Source organism: Strigops habroptila, chromosome 3 (genome assembly GCF_004027225.2).
Source record: "Strigops habroptila isolate Jane chromosome 3, bStrHab1.2.pri, whole genome shotgun sequence".
Classification (NCBI taxonomy): Eukaryota; Metazoa; Chordata; class Aves; order Psittaciformes; family Psittacidae; genus Strigops; species Strigops habroptila.
The window spans coordinates 15920348-15948084 of record NC_044279.2 but is presented as its reverse complement, the minus strand read 5'-3'; the positions used below and the strand labels follow the sequence as shown (position 1 = coordinate 15948084).

General features: G+C 44.1%; 2 protein-coding genes across 14 annotated transcripts in view; both read right to left on the bottom strand.

Annotated features, from left to right (window-relative positions):
• LOC115604806 (sucrase-isomaltase, intestinal-like) overlaps positions 1-24698 on the bottom strand; it is a 58092-nt gene extending 33394 nt beyond the window's left edge. Inside the window, exons 1-8 of the mRNA XM_030478229.1 lie at positions 24653-24698; positions 21253-21487; positions 20514-20616; positions 20281-20426; positions 11100-11268; positions 10320-10416; positions 9097-9209; positions 640-765 (exon numbers count right to left, since the gene is read on the bottom strand). Coding sequence (XP_030334089.1) covers positions 640-765; positions 9097-9209; positions 10320-10416; positions 11100-11268; positions 20281-20426; positions 20514-20616; positions 21253-21487; positions 24653-24698 — 1035 coding nt within the window. The remainder of the gene's footprint in view (positions 1-639; positions 766-9096; positions 9210-10319; positions 10417-11099; positions 11269-20280; positions 20427-20513; positions 20617-21252; positions 21488-24652) is intronic.
• Positions 24699-26258: 1560 nt separating this feature from the next.
• KIF21A (kinesin family member 21A) overlaps positions 26259-27737 on the bottom strand; it is an 87241-nt gene continuing 85762 nt past the window's right edge. For all 13 annotated transcript variants that reach the window (XM_030478668.1, XM_030478672.1, XM_030478676.1 and 10 more), the window contains one exon: positions 26259-27519. In XM_030478668.1, the coding sequence (XP_030334528.1) occupies positions 27426-27519 (94 nt within the window). In that variant the 3' untranslated portion in view covers positions 26259-27425. The remainder of the gene's footprint in view (positions 27520-27737) is intronic.

Genomic DNA, 27737 nt, shown 5'->3' with positions numbered 1-27737 from the left:
TGAAAACATTAAAGGTCAGGTTGGACAGGGCTCTGAGCAACATGATCTAGTTGAAGATGTCCCTGCTCATTGCAGGGTGGCTCATTGCAGTCCCTTCCAACCCAAACTATTCTATGATTCTCTTATTCTATGACTGAAGTATCTGATACAGAAAATTAGAATGTATGCAACTGCAATTCTAAAGGTAATTAACATATGAAATGAAACCTAAGAGATTGGCTATAAAAATTGTAAATAATTGTCAGGCCAGATTCAGGTCCAAAAAACTGACATGGTATCAATGGACAAAATAGAAATGTAGGAGTCCTAGTTTAGCAACTGTTTGGCAGTGATATGCATCAGAAGTACCATAATTTATTTTTAAAATGCTAGCACCTCATACTGCATAGCAGTAAATCCGCACCAGAATCACCAGCTATGCAGCCAAGAGCGGCACTTAAACCTCATGTTCAAAGCCTGCTTTAAATGTTCTTTTAAGCATTGTGAAGATATTACAAGCAAAACCACTACATAAGATTATGAACAGTCTTTTATTCTACAATTCTCTTTGTAGGATAAATCACTTTTCTTCTATCACAATTTTATTCCTCTCACTTTGCATTGTAGAATTAGTATACACAGTGAAAAATTCATACTTACGTATGGGATATCATAGTAGTGCATACGATCAACGGTTTTCTTTAAAACATCAATGCTGCCATAATCCCATCGGGAGAGGTGAAATCCCAGAGACCAGTAGGCAGGCATGTGTGGGCGTCCAATGGCCTACAGCAGGGATAGGAATACAGAAGTGCAAAGGGTGAGACAAAGAGAAATTATTCTGAAACACCAGGAGTGGCTCTCAGCTCATTTAAGCCATGAAGATCAGGGCACAGGTATCACACATCCATGAAATACCCTTTGCTTTCTCAGAACAGCTCACTGTATAGTATGCTTGCTTCAAAAAAGTGCTTCTCCTGGTGGATCCTTGTCCTTAGCAGAGGTTCAGAGTGACACCCACACTGTGCATCACTTCTAAGAACACCCCAGTGGAAGACAGTGTCTAAAGCCCATGGTAATATTAAATGAGGGTCTCTCTGAGGTCTCAGCCTCCACACAGTAGCACATGCCTTCTCTTATGTGACACAGTCTGGCAGAAACCCAGTGAGGAGCCTTGCACAGCCTGACCCATGCCAAGTCCACAAACCCTTTGGTCAACAGCAGGCAAATCTCTGACGCGATGCAGCAACAGCAGCTTTGCTAATTTCTCTTGCCACATCCAGCTGAACTAACTCATCAAGAGTCTGATGTTTATTTGAGCTCTCTGAAGTTTTAATTATATTTACACACCACCCTGATGAAATGCAGTTACTTATGACTGACTGGCCTCACTGCTTGCCCACAGCACTGTGCTGCCAGGCATTCACAAACCTCTTCAAGGTCAGAGTTACTGTTTGGTCCCAAAATTCTCAAGTGAAACAGGAGGTAATGAGCTACGTATGATTTTATAAATATTTAATTTCCAGTGGCTCCACATAATCCAGATGTAAATTGCATGAGGAAACTCAATTGAGAGCATAGGGGAGTGAAGCATCCTGCTCTGCTTCCCCCGGTGAGAGCTGCTCTGGCAACCTGGGACAAGCAACCACAATGTGTCTGTTCTAGAAATAAGCTGAAATCTGGCATTGCCTCATTAGCACACACTGCTGTTTTCTGGGAGACATCTCTTGAAATCCTTACTCCAGTTCTAAGAGTTAGATTCCACAAAATTAACCTTTGTTCAGTATTTCTAACATCCTTTCAGGCAATACATGAAAATGAAGTAGCTAGTAAGCACCCGTGACTTATTAATCAGTTGCATCTATTGACTTCCTTTGGCTAAATAACTGTTCCTCCCTTATTTCCTTGTGGATCTTTATAGTTAGGTAATCACACTAAGAAGTGAAAAAGAATAAAACTTGCATATTGGCAGCTAAACCCCACCAACTTTAATTAAATAAACCAAGGCACTCCTGGCACTCTGTATCTATTGCATTGCTAAGCTCTCTAGAAATCGCAACACATAAAGGCACATCTTCCTATGGGATTTTCTGCAGTACAAGCCTGCCCTGGGAAAGCAATGCTGAAGTTGAAATTGCTCTAAAATGTGCCAGAGATGCTAGAGCTGGCGAGATGTGCAAACTGCACTGGACAGAGAAACAGGTACAGGAGAGAAGTGGGGAAAAGCAGAGGATGTTTCAATGCACCTGAGCTGGGAGAGCACATGGGGTAAATTGCTTCCAAACAAGAATGGGTTGCAGTCAGACAGGCAAACTTTAAGCATTAAGCATTACAAATTTGGCTACCAGTGCACTTTTGCTTGTTGGGATGCTGCTATCTCACCTAAGAAAAAGCAGGAGGAGGCCAGAACAAGTGGTGAGGCTAATGGTTTGAGTCGCTCTGTGAGAAATACGCTGGCTGAGCAGCACAGCTGCACCGTTCGCCTGCTACCCATCCCATTCTACCAGACTTAACTCCCTTCACTCTTCTCAATGCCTACTTCACCTCCAACTTCGCTGGGGCTAAGATCTGCAGAGGAAACAAGATAGCTATGAGGAGCATGCTCCAGACGCAGCTGCACTCAGCCTTTGCTGCATGTCACTGCATGCCTGTGGGAGAGGCCCTGGAGAGATGAAGGTGGCCCCTACCATGTAGGGGAAGACTGGTGGGCAAGGACATGCCATTGCCACCACGGTGCAGTCTCATTTGGTCACTAGTTGTTTCCAGCTTGTGTGGACACACCTGATCGCCCAGACCATCTTTCAAGCTCTGCTGGGGTTTTCCTGCAGAGAGCTGAGTGGGGCAGGATGGCTCAGAACCATCTCTTGGACACCCCGTGAGCTAGCACCGAGGTGTCCAGCAGAGAACAGCAAGCCTCAGGGCAAGTAGTCTGCTTCTCTGTCACAACCACACTAGCCATACTCAGGATAAATTAATCTGAGAAGGCAGCAGAGCTTGTTTTAGACCAGCCAAGGCTGCAAGAAGAGCTCTGTGAACACCACCACTTTGTGCTCCTGAAGCAGATGCACATTTCCTGTGCTTTCTCTGCTGTAAATACAAAGTGACCTCTACAAACAAGGTTAAAAAGACAGAGCAAAACAAAATAACTCCCTAATGAAATAAAATGGTTTGTGCATAGGCTTCTCCCCTTTGACAAAAGGAAGAGGGAAAACCAACTGATAAATATTAATCCTGCAGCTGAACTCAGATCCCAGTGCCCTGGTAGTGTGTCTATGTAGCATCCACTGCCTCTCCCCCAGCAAACCAGGAAACAGGAACCACCATGGGGGTGACCAGCCTGGGCAGCCCTGCTCCAGGTCCTGCAATACCCCAGGTCACTATTGGCTGGGGAGGACACCAGCCAGGACATCACCAGTACAATGTGCTTCAAGAGCCGGATGGGGATTTGCGTCTGTCCCCGTGTCCTATCAAACACCCAGGTAGACCACCAGCAGGGCTGGAGGTGGAGCCGTGGCCACCGTTGTGCTTCCCAAAGGGCACAGCCCCAGCGCTGGGGTTTGCTCAGCCCTACATGACAGGGCTGTCTTGCCTGTGGGCACCAGAGCTGCCTCACAGCTCTGCGAGGCAGTTTTTGTAACAGCATCCTTTGAGGCGCTTGGGATTACATCTGAACCAGCTGAAGAAAATCCACCTTGCAAGGAAGATATTAAGTTTTAAAGGAATTAGTTCCCCAGGTTCACCAGGATGGCACATCTATGGTGAGCTTAATTGAAATCAGCAGAACATTTGAAGAGGAAAGATGAAAACAGGGCAGCTGGGAAAACAAATGTTCTTTTTTCTAATTATGCTGTGGACTCTCTTTAATGGATCCCCCTGAAGCTTCCATATAAAGTAACTGACATATGGTACCTACGAGCAGATGGATCAGCAGAGGCAGGAATGTAATTTCGCAAACCTGAAAATGCATGTTGGAATTGATATATATTTAGGATCTAGTTAATTCATATAGATTGCATTCTGCATACAAATGATCATAAAATGCAGTAGACAGAGAAAGCCTGCTTGGCAAAACTGACTTCCATAGAATCAGAAAAGGTAAACGAGGTATGTCAGGGGAACTGAGAGAAGAAAACATGAGAAATGCAGAAACAGCAAATATACGGAGTATCCAAACTGAGGAATGAAAAAGGGGAAAGTATGGTAGTGCAGAAGCAGAAAAAGAAATAGCTCCTATTTTCTGTTCTACAATTCCTCCTGCACTTGGGTCTTAAATAACTCCTGGAGTTGTTAACAAGTTCTCTGTTGTTTTTTCCACATTTACATAACTTGGCATTATGTAATTTTATTTTTTTTTTTTTTAGATGCACCTGAGAGCTGATGAATGTGGGGGATACCCTGGGAGCATCGTGCAGTGAGAGAAAAGTTCAGTGAAAACATGTACATCTCACTAAAGTCCATGCCCAGGGAGCAGGTGACCTGTATTCACTTTCCCTGTGTTGAGTAACTGGACAAATAACATTATTACTATGAGCACCAAGGATATAAACAAAGTTACAAATGCCATACAGTATGTCAGGATCCTGTTCTATTAACACTATGACCAAAGACTTTGATGCAAGAGAAATGGGTGAAGAGTTATGTCCTATGTATCATAGAAGCCATAAAGAGAGATATTCTTTCCTGTGCTTACAAAGGAGATGAGCTCTCCAGCAACACAAGCACATTTAAAATTGCTAAACTTGCAGCCTAATTAGTCATATAAAATTACTTTTGAAGCTTGATATTTGTTTAAACTTCCTTTCTTTAAGGAAGAGCTGTAGGAGGAAACTATAAAAATCCAAGTGGGCTAATGCTCTGGATTTAGACACAGAAACAGTGTGTTTGGGTAGTCACACAATAGCTAAATGGCATAGGTGCTCCTATGGCCCAGATATCTGTATCCAGCTCATCTGCTGCGGTTGAGGCAGGCAAGTGAGCACTGTGGGCATCTAGTGAGGCAGGGGGTAACCTCCACTCAAAGCCTATGCACAGAATTATAGAATCATAGAAGGTTGGAAAAGACCTTTAAAATCATCAAGTCCAACCATTAAGTTGAACTTTGTTTTAGAAGAGCAAGGAGAAAGGCCCTGCAAGCTGCTGAACCCTTAATAAGATGCTCACAACCACAGGGGCCTAAAAGTTTCAATGCCAAAGTCTTCAAACCTTCTTCTTTGCTGCACAAACACTTATCAGCTGCTTATTCTTTTTTTGGGAGACCCATGAAATCAACTGTGAAACTCTCACTGAATCATCTGGGATAAACTGTAAGTTCAAGCAGGTTCCCCATGTTACCTCTCAAATAGGAGGCTGGACTAAAGACCTCACGAGGTCCCTTCTGCCCAGAACTATGCTATGTTTCTCTAAGGAGGAAGTAAACCAGCAATTTGTTCTTAAAACAGAATTAGGAGACATGCAACGTGCTCTCTTGAAGCTTGTCATTGGATAATTTCTGATAAAATAACAAATTTGTTATTAACAAATTCTCTCCACCCAAAAGATGTTAAATGCCCATTTGTTGGGCTATAACTTTGCTGAGTGTCTTGTTATGGAGCTTATATTCTACTGCTATGCACTGCTACTCTCTCCTGAAAGGCCACCAGTGGACTTTGCAATGGTGGACTGGTACCAGGTCAGGCTGTAGAGCCTTAGCTAGGCTCAGCTCAGTTGCTGAGCTCTTTAGTTTATTACTGCTTTTTCCCGTCCTTCTGCAAACTGAGGCATTTGCTGTTAGAAGTGAGATTTGGGTTATATAACTGTTCCGCACACTGGACCTCTTCTGTAGTAGGACAAAACTGTGATTATTGTCAAACACACATAGAATCATAAAATAGTAAGGGTTGGAAAGGACCTTAAGATCATCTAGTCCAAGCTCCTGTCATGGGCAGGGACACCACACACTAAACCATGTCACCCAGGGCTCTGTCCAGCCTGGCCTTGAACACTGCCCGGGATGGAGCATTCACAACTTCCTTGGGCAACTACAATAAACAACTATAACTACAATATGTAATACATAAAGCTGTAGCAGGACCATCTCTGATGTGCCCAGTGCAGTGCTCCTCATGGCCATGTTTAGGGACATTAGGGAGCAGAAGGATCAGGATGGAGGTTTCTCCTTCCCTTTGCACGATGCCCACCACATGCTCTGTTGCTGCCATCACTGCTGCAGTGCTGTGGTGTCACTGGCAGGATGCATCCAACAGCCAACCTCAGCTCCACACAAGACACAGCACAGGGGACAGAGGCACTGGCATTCAGCCCTCTGCTCCCTTCCCACTCCGTGCATTGCTCTTGGAGCCCATTTAAAGCAGATCACCTTGGGCCAGGAGGACACCCAGGGTCACCATGGGTTTCTCTGCCACCTGTCCTCACCCCGAGGATGCACAGAGAGGCTGGTGGCCCTGGCAGAGCAGCCACCATCACCCCTGACCACCACACAGGGAGCCTCACTCTTACACAGCCCATCTGTCCCCCCCTGGCCACGCAGCAGTGGCTCTGGGCAAGAGCCCATGAGCCACTCCAGGGTGCTGGCAGCAAGCTGCAGAGGTGCATGGGGAAAGCTTGCATAATCCAGAAACCCAGTAAAGAGCTTCATCACAAGGCTGTCCTAACTCATTGTTTTGGAGGGAGCTGCATAAAAGCACTGAGCAGAGCTAAGCTCCTAAATCATTCACAGAAACTAGTACAGCAGGGGCCAGGGGAGTCGCTCAGGTCTTGAAGCGGCATGCTGAAGGCAACAGCACAAAATATTTCTGTAAGCTGGGGGGCACTTTGCTCTGGACATGGCTCCCTTGCTCTGGACACAGCTCCCTTGCTCTCAACAGCCAGGCACTGTCTGGCTCCTGGCCACCCTGCCATACCACTAGGACCCTGCTGGAGAAGATGCAATGGGTGGTCCCCCGCAAAACACCCCACGCAGTGATTTTGGGCAGATGTTTGCATAGGCAGGAGGTGGGTGCCAATTCCCCAAGGAGCTTGATGCAGCAGAGCAGCGTGGTCCCACCAGGATACCCTGCAGCTGTGAGCTCCCAGAACACACTTTCCAGAGGAGACCCATGCAAACAGCCAAGAGAGCTGAGGGATGCTGCTGAGCAGTGCCTTGCCGACATCAGTCACACTGCTTATTTCCACCCCCTCTGCTTCCCTGGAGTATGACAATGACCATGCAGGAGAGTCCTCTCAGTGTGACAGAAAATACAATTGAAAAATAAAGTCTTTTCTGTCTCCTTCACATTCCCACAGATCTTGTACATAAAAGCCAAATCATTACCCAGAGACTAATAATAAGGTAATTGTAACATTTGCGATCCCAGAATTTCAGGATGTTTACTGAAGAAGTTATTATTTCACTATGAAATTGCTACCATGCGTTCTTTAAGATTCCCTAGAGAGCTGAGTGCAAGCTCGGAGAATACAGAGTAGGGGATTTTTTGTCCTGGCATGTGACATGTCTAGTTAGGAGACACCCACTGGCTCCCCTTTACCTTGTTTTCTTCACTCCAGCTCCATTTCCAGAGAGGCAGGGGTGGAAAGTGAGCTGCCAGTACCCATCAGTTGAGGAGTGAGAACTCTTTCATTTTATTTTCAGCTGCCAGCCACCTGCTAAACCACTGAAATGCTGCCTTCGAACACCAGCAAAAGGCTTTGAAAAGAAGCAGGGATGGCTCTAATCTCCATCACACTGCCACAGCGACTCCCGTGAAATAGGTGCTTTCATTGCAGGGGTCAAAGCTGCGGCTACATGGAGAGTCACTTGGCTTGTTCTTTCTTTATTTGTTGGGGGTTTTGGGGAGGGGGGTTGTTTGGGTTTGTTTTGCTTTGTTTGACTGTTGATGTGTAAGTTCAAAACCCAGTTTGCTGGTTGGTCTGTGGCACCAGGGTCAGAGGTGGCTGGTGGGGAGGACCCACCAATACTTTCTTTTTGGGCTAAACCTTCTTTTTCCCTTGGTCCAAACCACAATATTTCTGTTTCCATTTCAGGCACTTTAAAAGAAGGCATGCATATGATATGGAGGCTTTGAAAAGTGAAGAAAGACAAAATGTTTGCTGAAAATCGGAGCTCGAGTCCCTTGCTGGGGCAGCAGAGGGCAAGGCAAAACACGTGCACACCTCACTGTGAGCTCCAGCTGCCTAGCTACAGGATGCCCTACCGCAGGCTGCTTGGCACCTCCTGTTGCAGCTTAAACCTCAGGGTCTGCACACATGCATCCCCCTTCTTACAGAGACATGCCCCTTCTCAACTTTGCTCCACACTCTTTAGGCTTGGCACCAGTTTCTTTATGTACAGAGCTTGATCTTGAAGTGGCAATTTTCTGTGCAGGGGCCCAGCTAATGGGCACCTGGCACTTGGTGACCAGGAGGAACATGTTACCTGCTACTTTTTTCTGGGCAGCCCTCACTGGGTAATAACTGAATGTACATCTCCAAAACAGCTATTTGTATGTGTACTCTCAGTTCTTTGGAAAACACTGGGCAATTGGAAAGCAAGTAGTTATGCTCTGTGAGACCAGCAGTAAGAATGTTTTTTCACATCTGTGCTCTCCAATGCAATTACATGGGTTTTCATTAGTAAAAAACAGGGTGACAACTCCAAAACTAACAGGCAATTCCAGTAGCAAACAAAGGTATGAAGCCTTTGAAATTCATTCAACACCTCTGAAGTCTGGCAGATGTAAAGTTCCCAACATTCCCATCTGTGCTCTACCTACTTTGTTTCCTCCATGCACAGTGTCAGAACACCATTACAGCCATGTAGTGAAGACTGTAAAACCACCGTGGCCCAGAAAAAAGTAAGCTTGGACAAATTTCTTTCTAGTCATTGCATCCCTTAATGCACTCCTCTCAATAGTGAAATGCTGCAGGAAAGGCTGGAGATGTGCACTGAACACCCAGCCAGTCTGCTACGCTTAGACAGACTGCTTGCAGATGCTTGAGCATACACCATGTTGCCCATAGACCTGAAGCTATGGCTTTGTATGAACAAGTCAGGACAAAGCTTTGGCTGTGCTACCTGCTGATACTACAGCAGTGTTCGTTACAAGGTACTGCCCTGTGTGCCGTATACACTTTTCTACTAACCTCTGTGTATTGTTGAATTACGTTTTCAGGAGTTGGTCCAAGGAAGACATAGAAGTCAAGGATCCCTCCAATAGTGCGGAAAGTTAAAGATGGGTTTGGACTCAGAGTAACATCTGAAAAGAGAAAAACAGGTTCTCAGTACAAACCAGTTCTGCATTATACATGGGAATGGTTCAAAGCTGCATCAGGGAAAGATCAGACTTGACATTACGAAACATTTCGTTACCGAGAGGGTAGTCAAACCTTGGAACAGGCTTCCTAGAGATGTGGTCGATGCTCCAAGCCTGGCAGTGTTTAAGAGGTATTTGGACAATACCCTTAATAACATTCTTAAGCTTTTGTTCAGCCCTGAAGTGGTCAGGACTAGATGATCACTGTTGGTCCTTTCCAACTGAAATATTTTACTGCATCCTATCCTATATATATATACATGCTGGGCTCTTCTGTACATAAGTGTATCCTGAGGCAGAGGTGGCTACACATTCAAGTCACTACCTGACACCTTGTGGGTATGATTGGATGAGCAAACAGGACCCATATGTAGGCTAGCAGTTGTCCAGTGTTTCTGTAATCTTCTCTTTCAGATTGGCATTGTGCAACAATAAATCACAGAAACTCACACAGAGTAGATTGCACAGATCCATTTGTCTCAGTTTCATTTATATATAAAAAGGAACCACAAGCTTGTGTTTAGGGTTCCTTTATGCTATTTTAATCTTCTTATTGGACGTCATTGGCTTCCAGGAAAAACTGATTTTATAAACTGAGTGAAGATTCCCCTTTTCTGAAATTATAGCAGTGGATTAATACAGTAAGGTGACCATGGCAACGCACAAAACTATTCTCCACAGGCAGAATATAGGGCTAAACTAAATTGATTATGCCAATCCCAGAGGAAATTTCTTCCACCTTCTCCTTTCCTTGTCTGTGCATCTGTTTTTTAAAAAGAACAAAAAAAACACCCCAAAAACCAAAAACCAAAAAACAAAACCAAACCCAAAACTTAATAATAAATTTTTCCTGAAAATACCTCGCCTTATTAAGCAGTCCTTCTAATGAAATCGCTTTGAAAACTTTATAGCAATTCCTGGGACCTCAGTCATGGAACAGTCACTCTTGTTTATACCACATTGAAAAAGCAATCAGTAAAACAGCTTCTTATATTTACTAATTTATCATCTTTCTATATGCAGTCTATATAGGGAATCCATGTATCTATTTACCTTGTGCATTGGAGTTCAGCAGGAGAACACCATGGGCATTGGAGTCAGCTTCTACACACATATAGAAAGGGTGAACTCCATAGAGGTTGGCAAATGGCTGAAATACAAACAGCACATTAGATATGGCTTGACTTTGCTATTTTTCATATTTTCTGTTAGCTAGGTATATATGGAAAAACAAGGAAATAAATTCATTCATAGAGACTTGTTTTGAAAGGTTGGGGATTTTTTCATCTAAATTGCTATGAAGTCAAATTGATAGAAAAGAGTTATTTTTTTTCTGCCTCATCATGATGATACTTTTTAGTCTCCCCTAAAAAGTTAAACCTTCCATACTCTTCCAAAACCCTCAAAATGACAGGGGTAAGAACTGCTTTGCCAGTTAAAATAGACTCATCAACCACTGACTCCAGTTTAGCCAAACATCTAACGGGTCCTGCTGAAGTCCAGCTTGTTTGGATGATCAGGGATTGAACCAAACATGAAATTAAATGCTTTCCTGAACCAGGATCTTGGCACACAAAATACTTTTTTTCTGAAAACTAGCTGCATCGTGAGAAAGCTTCTGATAAAAGGTTTCAAAGTCCCCTCAAAATGACTCAGGGTTTTGTCATTTAATTAAAACTTAAGACACCTGTGAAATGTATGACATTCCGTGTTTGGCACTGATTCACGTTAGCTCAGTGCTACCATATAGAGAGAGGTGCCCCCTCAGCAAACCTCACCACTTCCTTTTGGTGATACAACTTAGGACAAAAGGTGTTGTACAAAGCAAATTACCTCTGGTGCCTGATCTCTGCTGAACATGCCATAGGTAACGAAGTCCATGCTGTGTTTGAAGGATGGGTGCTCATGTTCACCAAACCCATACACCGAAGTGGATGGCACAGTAGTTGCAATCTGAAGATACTGGTTGGAGAAAATCAGATCAGCGAGGGGACTGTCCCACCTGCAGCAAACAGAGGGAGACACGATTAGTTTGCTTCTCTTTGGTATGCATCATTTGAAGTTCACATATGCCTATTTATTCGTTTGTATTTTGGAGACTAACAATATTAAAAAAACCCCACAACATTAAATTCTGTGCAAGCCTCTTACATGCTTAACCTAACACACACTGAATTCACCTTGCAATGGCTGCAGCTATCTCGTCTACGGATACAATAAAATGCATCAGTATAATTTTGAAAGGAACAACTAAAATAAGAGAAGACACTATCTATAATCTTATTACCAAAATAAGTGGTTGCTTGTGGTATTTCTATGACAACCAACAGGGCAGGCTAAAAATTGTTATTACGCAGTGGGGTTCAGAATCCTTAATGGGAACAACAGACATTTTGTGCTACCAGTTTTTACTTTCTAATCTTTTGCTGGATCAGGACCCAAATATTCGTTACCCTGACTTTATGCAGGTGCCTGAAGCAGAGGGATAGCTTCCTCCGGACTGCTTGAATGAGATGTTTTTCATGTGATGACTCTCTTACCTCTCTCACCAGTTTAGTGCCTTGCTTTCTACCGAATCATCTGTGGACACAAGCTCACATTTTAATTAGGTGTTACATTCTGTTTCCTATCCCTCGTGCTATAATGAGCTGCAAGCTAGATGGGGGAGAATATAGTCAAGCTGTGGAGAAGTGTTTTGTTAATGGTATTGTGTATGCCATGAGTACCACATTTAGATAGCACCCTCTCGAGCCTTGTTTAACCATGAATTTGTTACAGCTAATTAAAATAAATGAGCCAAAGCCATAGAGGATAGAAGTGGCATAACTCTCCTTTTAATGGTCTTTTGTCAATGATTTTGACAAAATTAAATAGTTGATCAAATTGACCAGTAAATTAGAGCAGTGGAAGATGGGCTCTGTTATCAGGGAGCAGCGCTACCCTACAAGAGATGCGCTCCCTGATGAGCCCTGGCTGCCACCCGTGCCACCAGCACCCCTGCTTGGGGACAAGTCCCCATTGCTGGGGGACTGGGAGGACATGGCCACTCCCACCACACTAGCCTCTACGAGGAAGCAAGGATAGCCACACACAGGGATGCCCAGAGGTGGATCCAAGGCACCCTCCTGCCTCTCCATGCAAAGCAGGCACAATCTATCCCTAAAGTGTCCTAGTTTTAAGTCACGCACACATAGTGAAGGGTCTGTGTTATTTTAAAAAGGCCTATTTGGCATTTCTCACAAGCAGGAAAAGTAAGAATTTGTATTTAAGTCTTGATTTAGTCGTTTGCCAACAGCAACCCTCCCTCCCTTCCATCATCTCGTCCACCTACATGTGGTACTGAATAAGGTTATTTTTTATATAGGAAGGTTAATGCACGCAAAACATCCCTGAGAATCAGATCCAGCCCTTGGCAAACAGAGGCCTTTCTGCAAGAGGCTGCTGCTGTGTAGGAACACGGATGGACTCTGTGGAGCTATATTCCTGTCCAAAGGAGCGCCGCCACGTAGCTCTGCTCTATGCCAAGGCAGGCATGGTCATTGCTCTGAGCAGACCATGGTGTTATGCAAAAAGCAAAGGATGCCGGAGGGGACATGCTCTGGGAAGAGCTTAAATATCTGTCCTAACTCATTGAGCACTCTCCATGATGTCTGTTGAGAGGACATGAGGCTTTGTACATTCATGGTACCCACATTACAGCACTGACATTTCCCATCATGACAGCAATTACTGTTACCATGGCATCAAAAATGCTCCTTCCACTCAGCAGAGGAGGGTCACTGGGGCGGAGCAAACTCCAACCCTAGGAACAACCCCTCTGCCCCACCATGTCTTTCAATAGCACAGAGAAACTGTTTTATACCTCATGCATTCCCTCAGGCCACTGTTACATGCTCAGCTTCTGCATGGCATCACCAAAACAGTGCCCTGCTCTTCTTCCCTCGATCACTCATCTCCCCAGGGGCTGACATTCCCAACAGTGCAGCTCCCCATGCTGTGCTGCCACTGCCATCGCCCTCCATCAGCCTCATCTTCCCTTACATCTCTGCTTACCACAACAATATATAGAAATAAGTATGACATAAGAAGACTGGTAATGACTCTTTCCTTTCCCTGGGCACCATTTTGTCTTCCCCATCTGAAGGAAAGCACTGACAGGTTTTCCCCTGGCACCTCTCTCTGCCTCCACTCCCAAGTGGCTGCCCTTGTGCTCTGCAGCACACTGTGGTAAGCTGTTGTGTTACTCTATGGGTTTGCTTGTGTTATGTTGGCAAAAAGCAATCTTTTAAATGAAAAAAAGAGATGTCTGAAACACTTGGAGACAATAAAAAAAAGTTATATTTCTCCCACCTCTCCTTCTGATGGCTTAAAGCAGAGAGAAGGAATCAAACAGAAGGGAGCAGAAGATGACATTATGCACGTGGTTCTCTGGCAGTTCTACAGCCCATAACAGTGCTGTGATGGACAACAGAAGGGATCTAAAAAAATCTAAAAATACAGCTGAGAAGTTGTTCACTGTCAAAAAATCAAGCCCTACCAGCAGTTAGACATGGCAAAGCCTGTGAAGAGGAGAAACCTTTCCCGTGCACAAGGGGTAGTAGCTGCACTCAGGTTCATGGCTGAAAGTCCTAACCTTTTAGTGCCTCTGTGGTGGGAATGCTCCTGCCTGTAGAAATACACCCCACATGTCTGCCTGGCCCATTGCCTGCAAACAGCTGCCTGCTGCCTGCCCGGGAAGTCTGCCTTCCCAGCTATTGTTTTCTTCCAAACACCATGCACTGTACTCAAGAGTAATGTACCTTAGTAATATGAACTGGCCATGACAATTGGCTTGGTTGAATGACTTTGCTCTGTTTATGTTTAGTGGAGACCAACAGCTGTGGTGTGTGCAATGTCTCAGAGCATGGACCCACCTGCTGTGAGCAAGCAGCTGGTGGCACTCAAGAAGGAGACTTGGGACACATGTATGATACATCATTAGGACATGCATCATGAATTATCTGGACACTCAAAAATCATTTTAGGTTGGGAGAGGGTTTTTTTTCTTTTCCCTTCTTGTTGCAACGAATCCTGGAGAAACAAGCTCATTTCTCTAAGGTGTGAACACCTGTCCCACTCAGATGCTTGAAGAAAATGTCTTCTCTAACATCTGCTTTTCTTGGCCTCCAGACCCTTTGGAAACTGCAGCCTTGTGAAAGGGAGCACCCTGTATATATTATCTGTGTGCAAATTCAGGTGGAAACTTCACATGGCTATCAATCATGGGCCTAAGCCTCTTGGCAGAGCTTGGACATACCTTTTCAGAGGGCACAGACTATTGCTCTATAAGCAGGCTGCGTATAAAACAGAAAAGTACCATAGGGGCTGAGGAGTATAGGCCCTACTTTTAGGTTAATTTCAGATATATTTTGCTGCTGTCTGAGAACTGGCTGGCTATCAGTCGATTGATGATGAACAATTGTTTTCATTTGCATCACTCATCTTTCTTGGGTTTATTTATTTTATTTTTATCTTTATTATTATTGTTATTATTATCATATTTTAATTCTTAACCTGTTTATCTCAACCTATGAGTTTTCTCACTTTTGCCCTTCCAATTCTTTTCCCATCCATCCTGCTGGAGGGGGCAGTGAGCAAGTGGCTGTGTGGGGCTCAGTACACATCAGGGGTTAAACCATGACACAGTCTCACAACAGCCATATCCCTTATTAGCTGTAAGTCTTGGGGCACCACTGGACTGCCGAAGGCACATAAAAATGAATTTTTATATGCTTATCTTTCTTTTAAGGTGACTTCTCAAATAGGCAGAGAAAGTCAGCATGAGTAACCAACAGATTTTCCACAAACATGACATTTTAAAAGAAAGAATTGCAGGTATATTTACAGTTATTGACACAGTTCTGCTCTACTTCTACTGTATTCTTCGTCATGGTATCAGCACATCTCCTATAAGTGGCTGGATATATAACAAACACTTCATTTTTGTTCTGAAAAACACTTGGATAAGTGATATACCTACAATATTTCTTGCCTGCGTAACATAAATCTTAATGATTAGAAGACTAAAACAATGGCTTTTACAAACTAGAAGCAAACCCAAGTTACCCATGATGCACACAATTTGCTCCTGTTGCTTTCAGCAAAATTGCAGTTTAAGACAATAGTGTTATAAATCATTCTAATAGCCTTGCCTATGTAAAAATATCTTCATGGTAAGTGGTGCCTGTGCTTACTACCACAATCAATAAAAAAGGCAGCTGAACTCTGCAGCAGCCTTTTTGGAAATTGGGGAAAATCTTGATTAGATTGTGGTTATTTGTGCTGTATCTTCCCAAGTGTCATAGCAAACGAGGTATTCCAAACTCTTAATAGAGAGAAAGGAGCACTTATCTGGCTTGGAAAAAAAGTTCTGCCTTCCATTATTCATATGACATCATGAAGGAAAAGTCAGATGGAGAACGGATATTAAAGTGGAGAATCAAATCAATAGTCCATCCCTCTGCAGCCTGTCTCCAGCAACAGCCCAGGCCAGATATCACAGAGGAAGGCATAAGATGTCACTCAGAGCCAGTCTTGCAATAATTTGCTTATGGAGGAAGTTTCTGGCTGTTTTCATAGAATTAGCTTTATGTTGTGAAACAAGGAGACAAAAATAGTTGTTTTGGTGTTTTTTCTACAGATGATTTTTTTATTATGCGTGAATGTGCATCCTGCTAAGCCTACCATGTCAGTATGCCCTGGGGCAATGAGTCCCACAGAGTAATCACGCACTGCAAAATGAGGATGTCTTTGTTATTTATCGCTGCCTTAAAGCAAACAGTTCCCAGCCTTTTACTCTCTGTTCTTGAGGAAATCTATGCTTTCTTGAAGCCTCCATGCTTATACTTGATACTACGTCCTCCAGGGGTTGCTGCTTTTAGTGGCAGGAGCAGAAAGGAGAGTAGGACTCAACCTGAGATCACATGCCATGAAATAACTCAGAAGCTGTTTTGCTCCCTCACCTGCCTTACTACAACCCAATATTTTCTCTCCTATTTTTATTGCTGTAGGTTCCTTCAGAACCCCATCTAATTTTCACCCGATGCAGATGAAGCAGCAGCTGTCACCTGGTTACCTTGGATCAATGCAGTGGGACTTCACCTTTCTTCCTTGCTGCTGGCTCTGCATGTTTGCAGTCAGCTGTTAATATCTCTCCCCTGACATAATTCATTCCTCTCCCCCGTTACTGTGGTTACATGCAGCCCCCAGTTTGTCCTGCCCTCCTTGAGCTGGCACTTGGGTACCTCAGCTGCAGAAACAGCTCCTCGCATGCAGCAAGCAGAAGTGCCTGTGAAGCACATTCAGGAACACCTCAAAGTCTCCGCTGTCTCTCCCCTGCATCGTTTCCAGCGTGGTACTAAATCACTCTACACAAGGAGGAGGCTTTGTGCATGCGAGTGGCAGAGCTGGGATGGGGTTTTAAATCAAGTAGACAGATGTGGATCCTGGTGTCGGCTCCCCCATCACTGCAAAGTCTGTGGCACAAAGACGCTAACAATAGGATAGACTGCACCATGGAAAGGAGGAGAGGCAAATATAAGCATGGACTTGGAAAGAACAACCCAAACCTATACCATGTTTCTGTTTGGGACATGCTGCTCCCTTCCCATGTGGACTGCCAGCTATGCCAGGGCACGCTGAAGATCAGGAGGGATTTTAGGTATTTTTGGGACTTGGTCATCCAGGAGTTCAAAGCTGCTGGTGGGAGATAATAAGGAACATAAAAGAGATTTCTGAGGATCTGGGATTGCTTTACAATAAAAAAGCCTTCCTCAGAGATGTTAGAAAGGTCTAGCAAAGCCCCATGACCTGGTTTGGTGTAGACATGAGTTATGATCCACCCACACCCAGGGAGTGCAACTACAGCACCTGTGCGGAGGCTTTGTTTGCCCACATCAACTGTTCTGAGCAGTGTTTTTGTTCATACGAAGATTAACGACTGGTTCAGCTGTTCATTGAGACAGCAAGGCCGTGGCCATTCTCATCTTAAAATAGGAGACTGGAGTCTCTCCAGGTGTTAGGTGCTCACCTCTTTCTCAGGAACACTTGCCTACACAGCCTGCTCTAAGCTGGCACAGCCACAGAGGCACCTGCGTGCAGTTCTGAGCCGGAACACAGGCATTCTGAGTGCTCTGGAACAGCAGCTCCCACCTGTGCAGGGAGCTCAGAGGAAAAAATTTGGGGGTTAGCATCTTCTCTGCAGACTGCACTTGGGACAGGGGGCAAGACAATGGTGAAGATGCTCTGCAGCAGTTCCTGCTGAACCCTTGCCACAGCATGCTGAGACCCACCTCCCAGGCGTCCAAACCTGCCTTTGGGCATGCTGAACTAACATGAAAATCTACCTAACATGCCAGATGCCACCAGTGCTCCCCTGGACCCAGCCAGCTACTGCAGTCACTGGTGGGGATGCTCTTGTAACACTGCTTGCTGAGGGTTCATCTTCCCCAGCCAAGCAAATGCAGCCGCCCCTGGCTTTTAGGTCAGGATATATAACCTGCCTTTCTGTTTTGAAAGATTTCCATCTGCACAGCTATTCTGGTGGCTAAGGAGGTTGCAAAGCCCTCCAAGTCAGGCTGTGGAGGCATCCCTGAACATCTGCATTCGCTCATCCTGACAGGACGGACAGGCAAGCAAAAGAAAGGGAAGTATTTCTGCTTCTCACACAAGGAACTTAACTCCAAAAATGATTCAGCTGTGAGAGGAATGGCTCCCTGCCGAGATGCGATCTTTCAGTCTATAGTACTGGCTGTGCCATTTCACACGAAACAAAAAATCCCAGGAACTCATAATTTCCTTTTCTATATGCAAAATCCCGTGTCTCTGCGGATGAGAATCTTCTAGTAGCAGCCCTGCCATTGTTTGCAGGATAAAACCCTACTAACTGCCCATTATATTCGCCCACAATTTCCTCTTTTGGGGGCCGGCTGGGATTCAGGAGAACTCCTTTACCTGTCTGGAGACAGCACATGCTTTTCCAGTTGCAACGCTCGATAGCAGAGCATCGCTGCGAGTGCTGCGCCGATGCTACTAACCAAGACTGCCCTCTACCTCCCCGGGCTCTGAAGCGCATCGCTGCTGCACCCCACACCTGCGCCGCTGCTGAGCACAGATTCTGGGGGACAAAAAGGGTGCCTCACTCACTGCCGGCCTATGGAGGAAGCTTCCCCGGGCCCGTGGTAGGCCAGTGAATGTGCCCTCCTGGAAACCTGCTCAGCAGGGACCGACTTGTGCTCCTCTGCCTCTTGCTGCGTGTTTGGCAGCTCAGCAGATCACACCTGTGCCCGCTTCATGGCAGGCCCCTTCCTTTAACTGGGATGCCCGAAGTTTGAGGATGCCTTGACTAACCGAGACTAAGCCCTTGGGGTTTGGGTGAAGCTGTGGAGGGCTGTGTGGGAACAGGCTATGAGCTAGCTGCTCACCTTGTCTTGTTATGCATTCCCCTCTTGCATCACCATCCCAACTAATGAGCCTTTACCAAAAAAAACTCTTCTTACAAAGAGAAGAAAACTGGGCTTTTAATGTAAGCCCACTGTTTTCACAAAGCTGTTAAGTTTTATGAGGAGTTGAATTATTTTTGTTATCAGAGTAATGTATATTACATCCATGTACAATAGCGTGGGGAAAAAAACCAAAAAACTTCACAGAATTGACTGCAACATGTATAAAAAGAGATGCCATGAGATTGTAGTTTAAAAGGATGAGCAGCTAATTAAAAACCTGGTGTGGTAGTTCTACCTGCAGACTCGAACCATTCTAGAGGTTGTATTGTCTTGCATCACACGTGTTAAGGCATCCTTACACTGCTCACAAAGATAGTGCTTGTATTTTAAATCTGTTTAACAAAAAGTTTTTTGGGGGGGTGGAATCTGAGCTAATTTTTTAATTACTCGATCGCAATGATCAGGGAATGTGCTTACACTAGTGGTGGGTGCAAGACAGGCAGAGCTGGTGCTGATCACGCAGCAGCCACACACATGTTGGGGCTTGCTCTGAAGTAGGCTGATAACAGCCGTATCACAGTGCGTGCTCCCAGAGCACACCTGACCGGTAAGGCCACATGGAAGGACTTAATCCATGCTCCTCAGAACCACTACAAGGTCAGCCAGTGCACAAGAGCTGGGTATAACCAGGAGTTTCACATCTAAAGGTGCTGCTGAATTAAAATGCTAATATAGACACAAACACAGCCTGATGTGAACGGTACCCATATCTCTATGTTCTGTGCATCTCCTTCACCTGCCTGAGTCAAGCAGTGATAACCCAGAGCACTCTGTAACACTGTCATTTGTCACCACAGCCAGCCAGAGGCTGCTGTTGATGTCACACTGTAGCACCCCTGAATGCAGCTGGCAGGAGTGCGCCTTGATTGGGACTCTCTTGCCAAGTACTATTACACACTAGAGATGCGTTGGTGGAAGCCAAGAAAATGGGAAATTATGACACCTGGTGACCTTTGCTAGTGGAGGAGCTTTTGCTGGAGTTAAACTGACAGTGCCAGCTTGAGAATACAACTGTATTTTTGTAGTGACAAACTAGACCCACAAATGCCATTCGCTGAAGACAGTGGAAGTTATGGACGTATGGCCTCCATGGCTTTGAGCTTTAATGTCCTAGACCTACCTCTTGGAGAGTGAGAGGAGATTTAGTGCTCAAATTCTGACATATTAAAACATCCCAAATTTCAGAAATCTTCAGTGCTTTCACGAGTTGAGTCCACCAGTGTCCCAAGCACTGAAAGCATAACCTCAAAATTTGGCTTGCTGAATAACCTTTCATACACGCACATAGATAATTGTCTGTTACACAGGCACATACTCCTATTAATAATGAGTATTTTCCAGGGACATAAATCTGTGTTTATGACACATCCTGTTTGTGCTTGAGCCTGTGTCACACAGACCCAAGCAATCAGGTATGAGGAACTGGTGCTTAATTTCTGCAAAGAGCAATGTGAATGACATCTGGTACTCACAGCACAGTGCCAGTGCTTTTCCTCCTGATCCTGAACTGTGAGGAGTCATCCGTGAGCTCCACATCATAGCTGGCCTCATCGGCTGTAACCCCGGGGGAGCTGATCTCGAGTGGGACTTCAAACCGCTGACTGTTGGGGTCATAGAGCTACAACAAGGTGAGGAGGAGGCAGGTTAGCTCATTCATTAGCATGTATTGCCTTGGTTAATTAGCACACATCCCCCAGATACTCACCCTGAACCGGAGTCTGTCCGTTGTCTGGAACTCCACTTCCAAGACGACCGGGGAAATGTCATTTCCGAAGAGGGACAAGGCCTGGTGCTTGCTCAGTGTTACCCTGTGATAGAAACATGTGCTGATGCCCAGTGCAACCGCTCGCTACCTGCAACGCAGGTATCCTACATCAACGCAGCTATCCTACATCAGCTTTTTCTAAATAACTCATTGACTTATCGAGAGAAATAATCTCTGAGGTTAGTTTAGGCTCTCCTTGCCGTTAATGGATAAAATAGGTACTACCGCTCTCCTGGGACACAGATCCCAGAGCAGGAGGGACCATGCTGTACCACCACTCAGTTTCCTCACCAGCAGCGTGGTATGAGCAGAGGACCCCAGCTCTGCATGGCTCATATGCAGGGAACTACGTCCATTATCCTTGTTGTTGCAAGCTGAGCGTGCAGGAGAGAATTAGATATTAGGAAGAAGTTCTTGACTTCAGGTTGCCCAGAGATGCTGTGGCTGCCCCATCTCTGGCACTGTTCAAGGCCAGGTTGGACGAGGCTCTGAACAACCTGGTCTAGTGGAAGGTGTCCCTGCCCATAGCAGGGGGTTGGAACTGAATGATCTTTAAGGTCCCTTCCAAGCCAAACCATTCCAGGACAAGATCCTAGAATGTGGGGAGCTGCCCTGGGGTGGCAGCAGTGGTCACGGTGCAGTGCAGGACTGCAGCGCCGAAGGAGCCGCGCACACTTACCTCCAGCCTTTGGTTGTCTTCTCAGTGCTCCCACCCAGCGAGTAGCCATAGGGACTGTCCTCAGGGAAGAAGCACGAGGGAGCGCTGGCCACGTCGGTGGCACACCATGTGCAGCCCCGCGCCTCGCAGGCCTCGCGGGACACGCCAGACTGCGGGTGGCAGTTGCTGCGCCTCTGCACCGCCGCTGCCCCTGAGCACTGTGGGTCCTGGGCTGAGCCGAGGCACCCGCCGGCGGCTGGCACCGGGAAACAGCGTTCAGAGTTAAATAACAAACAACAATGCAAACTTCTTTAGTTATTCTTTTTTGTTGTGCATTCCCCCCCCCCCCATTTTGAGGCTTATACACATGATTCTTCTGACTAAGATGATGGCAGAGCACCCTGCCTGCTCGTGGCTGAGGCAAGAGCAACCGGCTTCTTTTACAAGCCAAGGCAATGGGTCTGTGTTGTTCAGTGCTCAGAGCTGCTGGTGCTCAGCTGAAGCACGACTTGCTTGAAATACTCATAGAAAGTTAAATACAGATTAATGAAACTGCTGTCGAGGTGGGAGAGCAGAACTTCAGGTTCCCTGAACAGGAGGTGTATGTACTTCAGTAAGGACTAAAACTGCTGTCAATAATTAGAAGGCTATATTTTCAGTGTACTTACTCTCTCACGTTATACTTAGAGGTTACCTATATATATACACACAACTATGTGAAATGAGCATGCACCTGTATGATAAAAATATAAAAATACTGATTATGTGTATGTTTTCATTGGGTTTCATTTCCATACTCTGACAACTACATATACGTAATATTAGGAGCTTGTTTTAATACAAGTATGGTTATGAGTAAAGGGAAGGTGTTAAAGAAAAGGCACAAATTAGTCATTTGCAGAATCATCCTGACAAAGCCTTAGTAAGGTGCTAAATCTTCTCCTTTTTGCAGCTGCAGATCGAGCCCTGTGGTTTCCCCTGCACTGAGCAAGCCCCCTGAGAGCAGGGGCACTGTGAGACTGGCTCCCTGCCGTGCTGACAAAACACCCTGTTATCAAGTATCCATAAAGAGAGGAGGAGTACTGCAGGCAGCATACTTATTTTGAAGTTAACTTATGTCATTTTAGTCATTACAGCAGTACTCAAAGATTAAATCTACTTGAATGATAATTGCTCTTTTCCATGAAATGACTAATACCTCTGCCTTAATTATTTTTTTCTTTTAATGTGGACTGTTGTGTGCTTGAAAGCTTAAAGCATGATTGCTGATGCAGTCTGGGCTTCTCCATAGAAAGAACTTTACAAGCAGATGTGCACAAGCAATAATTATGTATACTGGGAAAATTTACAGAATAGAACTGTAGCTTCACTAGAAAATGCCATCATGCAGCTATGCCAGAGTTCATTTCCAAATAGGGGATGGGAATGCAGAAAAGTTGGAGCCGAGTGCCATCTATATTTGTCTTTTGAGAAAGCTCTCATCTCCCTGTTGATGCAGGAGCACCTGATGCTCAGGTCTGAGGCTCCTGGGATGCACAGCAGAGCTCACTCCTTGCTGTCACAAGGCATCATATCCCCTTCTATAGGCAGGTATTTACACATGAAACCCTGTTACCCTTCCCCAGCTGCCAGACAGGCAGGCTTGGCTTCGACCTTTGTTTTCTGGAGTGGACGGTCATGCCTCAAATGCTGGCTGCTTTCCATGCAGCATTCATCCCCTGTGATCTGTCACATAGGTAAGGCCTTAATTCGGATCCTCTTTTTCACACAGAGTGCAACAGGAATATGAAGATCCCTCTATAATTCTGAGATTATTGCTTCTTGGAGCAGAAATCAGGGAGGATTCAATGTTCTAATGGCACACTGAAGACACTGGGCTGGGTGGGTAAACTCTTGCCTTTTTGTACTGTGTCCCTGCTGCACATGCGGGAAAGATAGTGTGCAAGTCCCATGGAAATAACTGCCCTGCCTTGTATCACTATGCACTGACTAATCCTACTTATTGAGGGAGGTGGAAGGATTTCAAAGGCTTCCTGCAGCCCTCTGGATCCTGATGTCCTTGAACTGTGCAACTGCAGAGGGTAAAATAGTGCAGTACCAAGGACCACTTCTATAGTCAGTGCATGGCTTCTGTGTCCAGCAGCTTTGCACTGTTCTGCCTTGTGCACTTGAGTTAACACCTTAGCAGGAAACGCACAAAATAGAGTGAACCCATCACAGTTTATTTAGGTTCATTTGTTGTTTGCTTGTTTTTTCTATATTTGAGTTAAACACTGCATCAGAGCTTCCATTGCTGAAATCAAAGAATCTTACTGAACATACTACAGCAGATTATTAACTTGGTGACATTTTATATAGCATAGGTCTATGGGAGACTTATCAATTCATTTGTATAATAAAATACCTTTGAAATACTTCACAAGAGGGATATTATAATGAAAAATCTAGTTCAAGGGAAAAAAAATTCCCTGCAGGAACCAAGAAATTTCTTTAGTTCCCTCTCCCCCCACCAATGTGAAGCTTAAATTTTCCAATAAATTTTGAAAACAAGCATTTGCAGGTATGAGGAGCTGAACAAAGCTGCAACCTTGTTCATCCCTGGATTCCTGGATTTACTTCTGTTAATAGCACAAATGGGGTAGCAGCAAGTGGGAAAAAGCAATTTTCCTTCCCTGCTTTTGAAAACATCTTGATTTTAAAATCTCCGCACCATTTTCACTGTATTTATGGCCTATGTCTGTAATCATACATAGAAGATGAAATGCAAACGAGCAGTTGAATATAGCAACAGCTATGGCTACTTGCTGCTTTTCCACAATAATTTCCATGGGAACAGAAGCTAAAGAGAGGTAGTTTGAAAGATATATGTGATAAACTATCCCCACTTATGTTTAAAAACCTTGACTTCAACTTTTTGAGATTGGATTAGAAACTGCTGCAGTAAGGCATAAGCAAGGAATTAAACTATTACCACAGACCTTTTAATTTAACAGCATTAGTCTTTACATTTCAGGTTCATCCATATGTTTCAAAGGCAGTTGCTGCAGAGGTTCTCTCTTCCTTTATCTAGCAGCATAAGATTTTTCTCCCTTTACTAGACTCTGGACCAAATTAACCTCTGGTATGCTGGGAGAAAGAAGAGCACCAAAAACAAACTAGCAAAGCACAGAGTAACAGTCCCATTGACTCCAGTGTATCTGTGCTGTGCCCTGGAGCTAAACATGCTGTTGGACTGGGGTATGTTTCTGAACAAGCCAGTCCTGGTGCCCTGCCACAGATTCACCTCGGGTGGAGTTAAAGCCACACTGGTTCTCTCCTTTCCCATGTAAAAGGACCACCTCCTCTAACAGCTCTTCTACTGCTATCACATTTATATCCTGGTTTTGAAGCCTACAGCAAAATACAGGTGCTATATGTTTACCTGCCAGCACAAGAGCCAAGCAGCACAGGCTCCTGATCCGCTCCATGGTTGAAGGGCGATTTCTGCAGGCCGCATGGAGCCTTTTATACAAGGCAGGGGCACAATAAGCACTTGTTCTGATACATCATAGGAAACACTGCAAATATTTTCTCACCAGCTGTAACTTACATGAGATTAATTGTACACATGACCCTGTATTTAAGAACATGTCTAAGCAGATAAGATGAGATACAGTCGGCAATTTGTCCACAAGCTTTGCTCAACTTCTGAAATCCGACTTTTAGAACGATTTTCCCATGACTTTTTAGAATTCATAGAAAAGAGTTTCAGAGACTGACCACATTTTTAAACAAACATCACATCTTCAGACAATCATAGGCCAGTACCTACCTTTATCTGATTTCATATTATCTTTTGTTACATGTGTAGTTTTATAGTACAAATGAAAAGTTTGGAGAAAAACAAACAGTTGAAGAGTTCTTCATTAAAACAAGACACTGATAGTGTGACCTTTACAAAATGACAAATTTCTTCCAATTACTTAATAGCAAGAACTTTCAGAGTAAAGCTGTGTTCTATGGTAAGATCTGGTTTAGGTGGAATGTCTTCCTGGAGGAAAATACCCAAAATTTTTCTATACACACATTCTTTAAGTTATATGGGTGCCTCCATGAAACAAGATGGCTGTGCTGTCAAGCATCACCAGAGAAGCATCTGCAAGCCAGACTACCTGACAGCAGGCAGCCATTTCCTAAGGTTTGTAAGGACTTTTGTCCCGCAGTTGCAAAGCACAACATTCTTATGAATCTTACACACACTAAACACACACACTAAAACCCCACAATTACCCAGGGTTCCCAGATGACAGCTGTGAGTGTTCAGCTCAAAATCAGGGGTCACCAACCTGTTGGCATCACTTGTTGGTGGCCTTTACCTGCTGGGCCAGGCAGAACAGGGACCCTTCCACCAGGTACACAAAGTCTTTCATACAAGTCTTGTATGTAAATCCAATCTCCATTGGCAGTTTTGCTCAAAGTTGCGCTATGGTCCCAATTCCTGTGTATGCACATCCCTTGAGTAGTGAAAAAGCATGATAAACATTAACTGGTATGGCTGCTGTTTATTTTAACTAACCTATACATAGTTCCTTAACAATATGTATCTTTACTTGTTTGTGCCAAAACTTGGAAGAAACCAGTAACCTCAGATCACAAGCAGTTTTTATTTTCATCTCCTTTCAAGCTAAGCTGAGAAGGAAATGATTTCCCTAAGATCAGTAAGAGGCATCACAACTATTTTTTGTTTGACAGATCATATGTAATAAGGTAAGAACTGTCATCTCTTAGGAACAGGAGCCATCTGCTTCATTTTAATGCTGTACTGTACTTAGTATGAGGGAATCCTACCAGGATTCCCAACTACCATCAAAACGCAAATAATAGCCAACAAGAACACAAACATAGGATACCAGAATAACCTATTGGCTATATTACTCAGCAAGCTAATCCACTGCACTATGTAAAGTTGTGCATTCTATATTCGGGGCTTTTGCAATGGAAGTGAATTTTTTATAAGGAAGCGTGATGGAAAAGGCAAAACCAAGAAGTAGTTCACAGTCACATCTTTATTTAAGCGTTACCTACACAAGCTATAATTTACAGACCTATATTTTCCTGGAAAACAAACAAACCAAAACAAACACCAACCAAAAACCTCAATATCCAAACAGTGTATCTAAATCTACATAAGTTTTTAAAATCTGCAGAATTTACAAATTAATATTCAAAACAGCTGCGTAAATTATACATCCTCCCTCAATATCCACACTCTAAGGGCTTTAAAAGTCATACAGGCACAAGATAAGATATTTTCTTTGTACAACCATCTATTTACATAGCTTTATCCAGCACAGGTGGTTCAGTTCTCAAAGCCAAGGTTTGCAAAACAGTGTATTTAAAATACGTTTAGCAGCATATAAAATTAGATAAAAAGGAAAGACATTTTGCTTTAGAAAAGAAAATGTGAGATGATAGAAACAAATCTGTAAGAAAAATAGATTAAGATATATTTGTCATGACATTGAGAACACCCAGTCATTACAGAATACAGGCAAAACACTAATAAAACATACCAGTTTATGAGCATTTGAGTTCTAGTCCTGAGCACAGAGTATACATAGCTGCACAACTTTGGTCAACAAGGATTCTACGCTAACATTAACACAAATCATACGGCATTCTGTTAGCAGGATACAGCTGTGTCAGATAGAGGTGTCATTAACAGCTTCTTCCCATCTTTTATTCACTCCACTTCTCTAACAACAGTGTAAGTGACCTTTAGAATCTTGAAACTGCCTGTCATAATCAAAGGCTTATTACTGGGATATCATCACTCCCCTGCTACCCTAAAATGCAAACCAGCTAATCATACTGGTGAGTGAAATACAGCAGAGCACTTGTTATATATTCCAGGTTATAATTTTGAGACGGTCATTAGACTGATTGCCAGTTAATTTAAACAACAAGTATTACATATGCACACAATTTCAGCCATAATACATAGACATATATGTGACCACTGAGACACAAGCTGGTTACCAAGAGGTTATTTTTTTCTTAAATACAGTACACATTTTAAGGACAGCAGGTCTAGTGGAAGAGTTCACTCTTAATTGTCAGTTCATTCCAGTCATCAGTGTTTACCTAATAAGCATGCAGCAAACTGCATAGAGTGCACCTCAAATTCAACAATGTACTCCTTTATCCCCATCACTTCAATTACTGGCAAGATCTTCACTTGCATCTCCTGTATCTGAGATCTGTCCATCTATGAGGCTTCGAGCTTTCCAGATCCTCACAGTCCGGTCACTGAAAACCAAACCAAAGCAGTATTAGAGTGCTAGATAATTAAACTGATGAGGGAGAGGTATTGGAGAGGGAAGGGGGAAGAAGGGGATGAGACGGAAGCTTTCTTAAAAGCTTGGGTAATTTATTCAGAACGGCATTGTTGGCAAAATAATATTTCCTTAATGGATATGAAAGGGTCATTCCACCTCCAGGAAACTTTGTAATCGAACATGTACAAC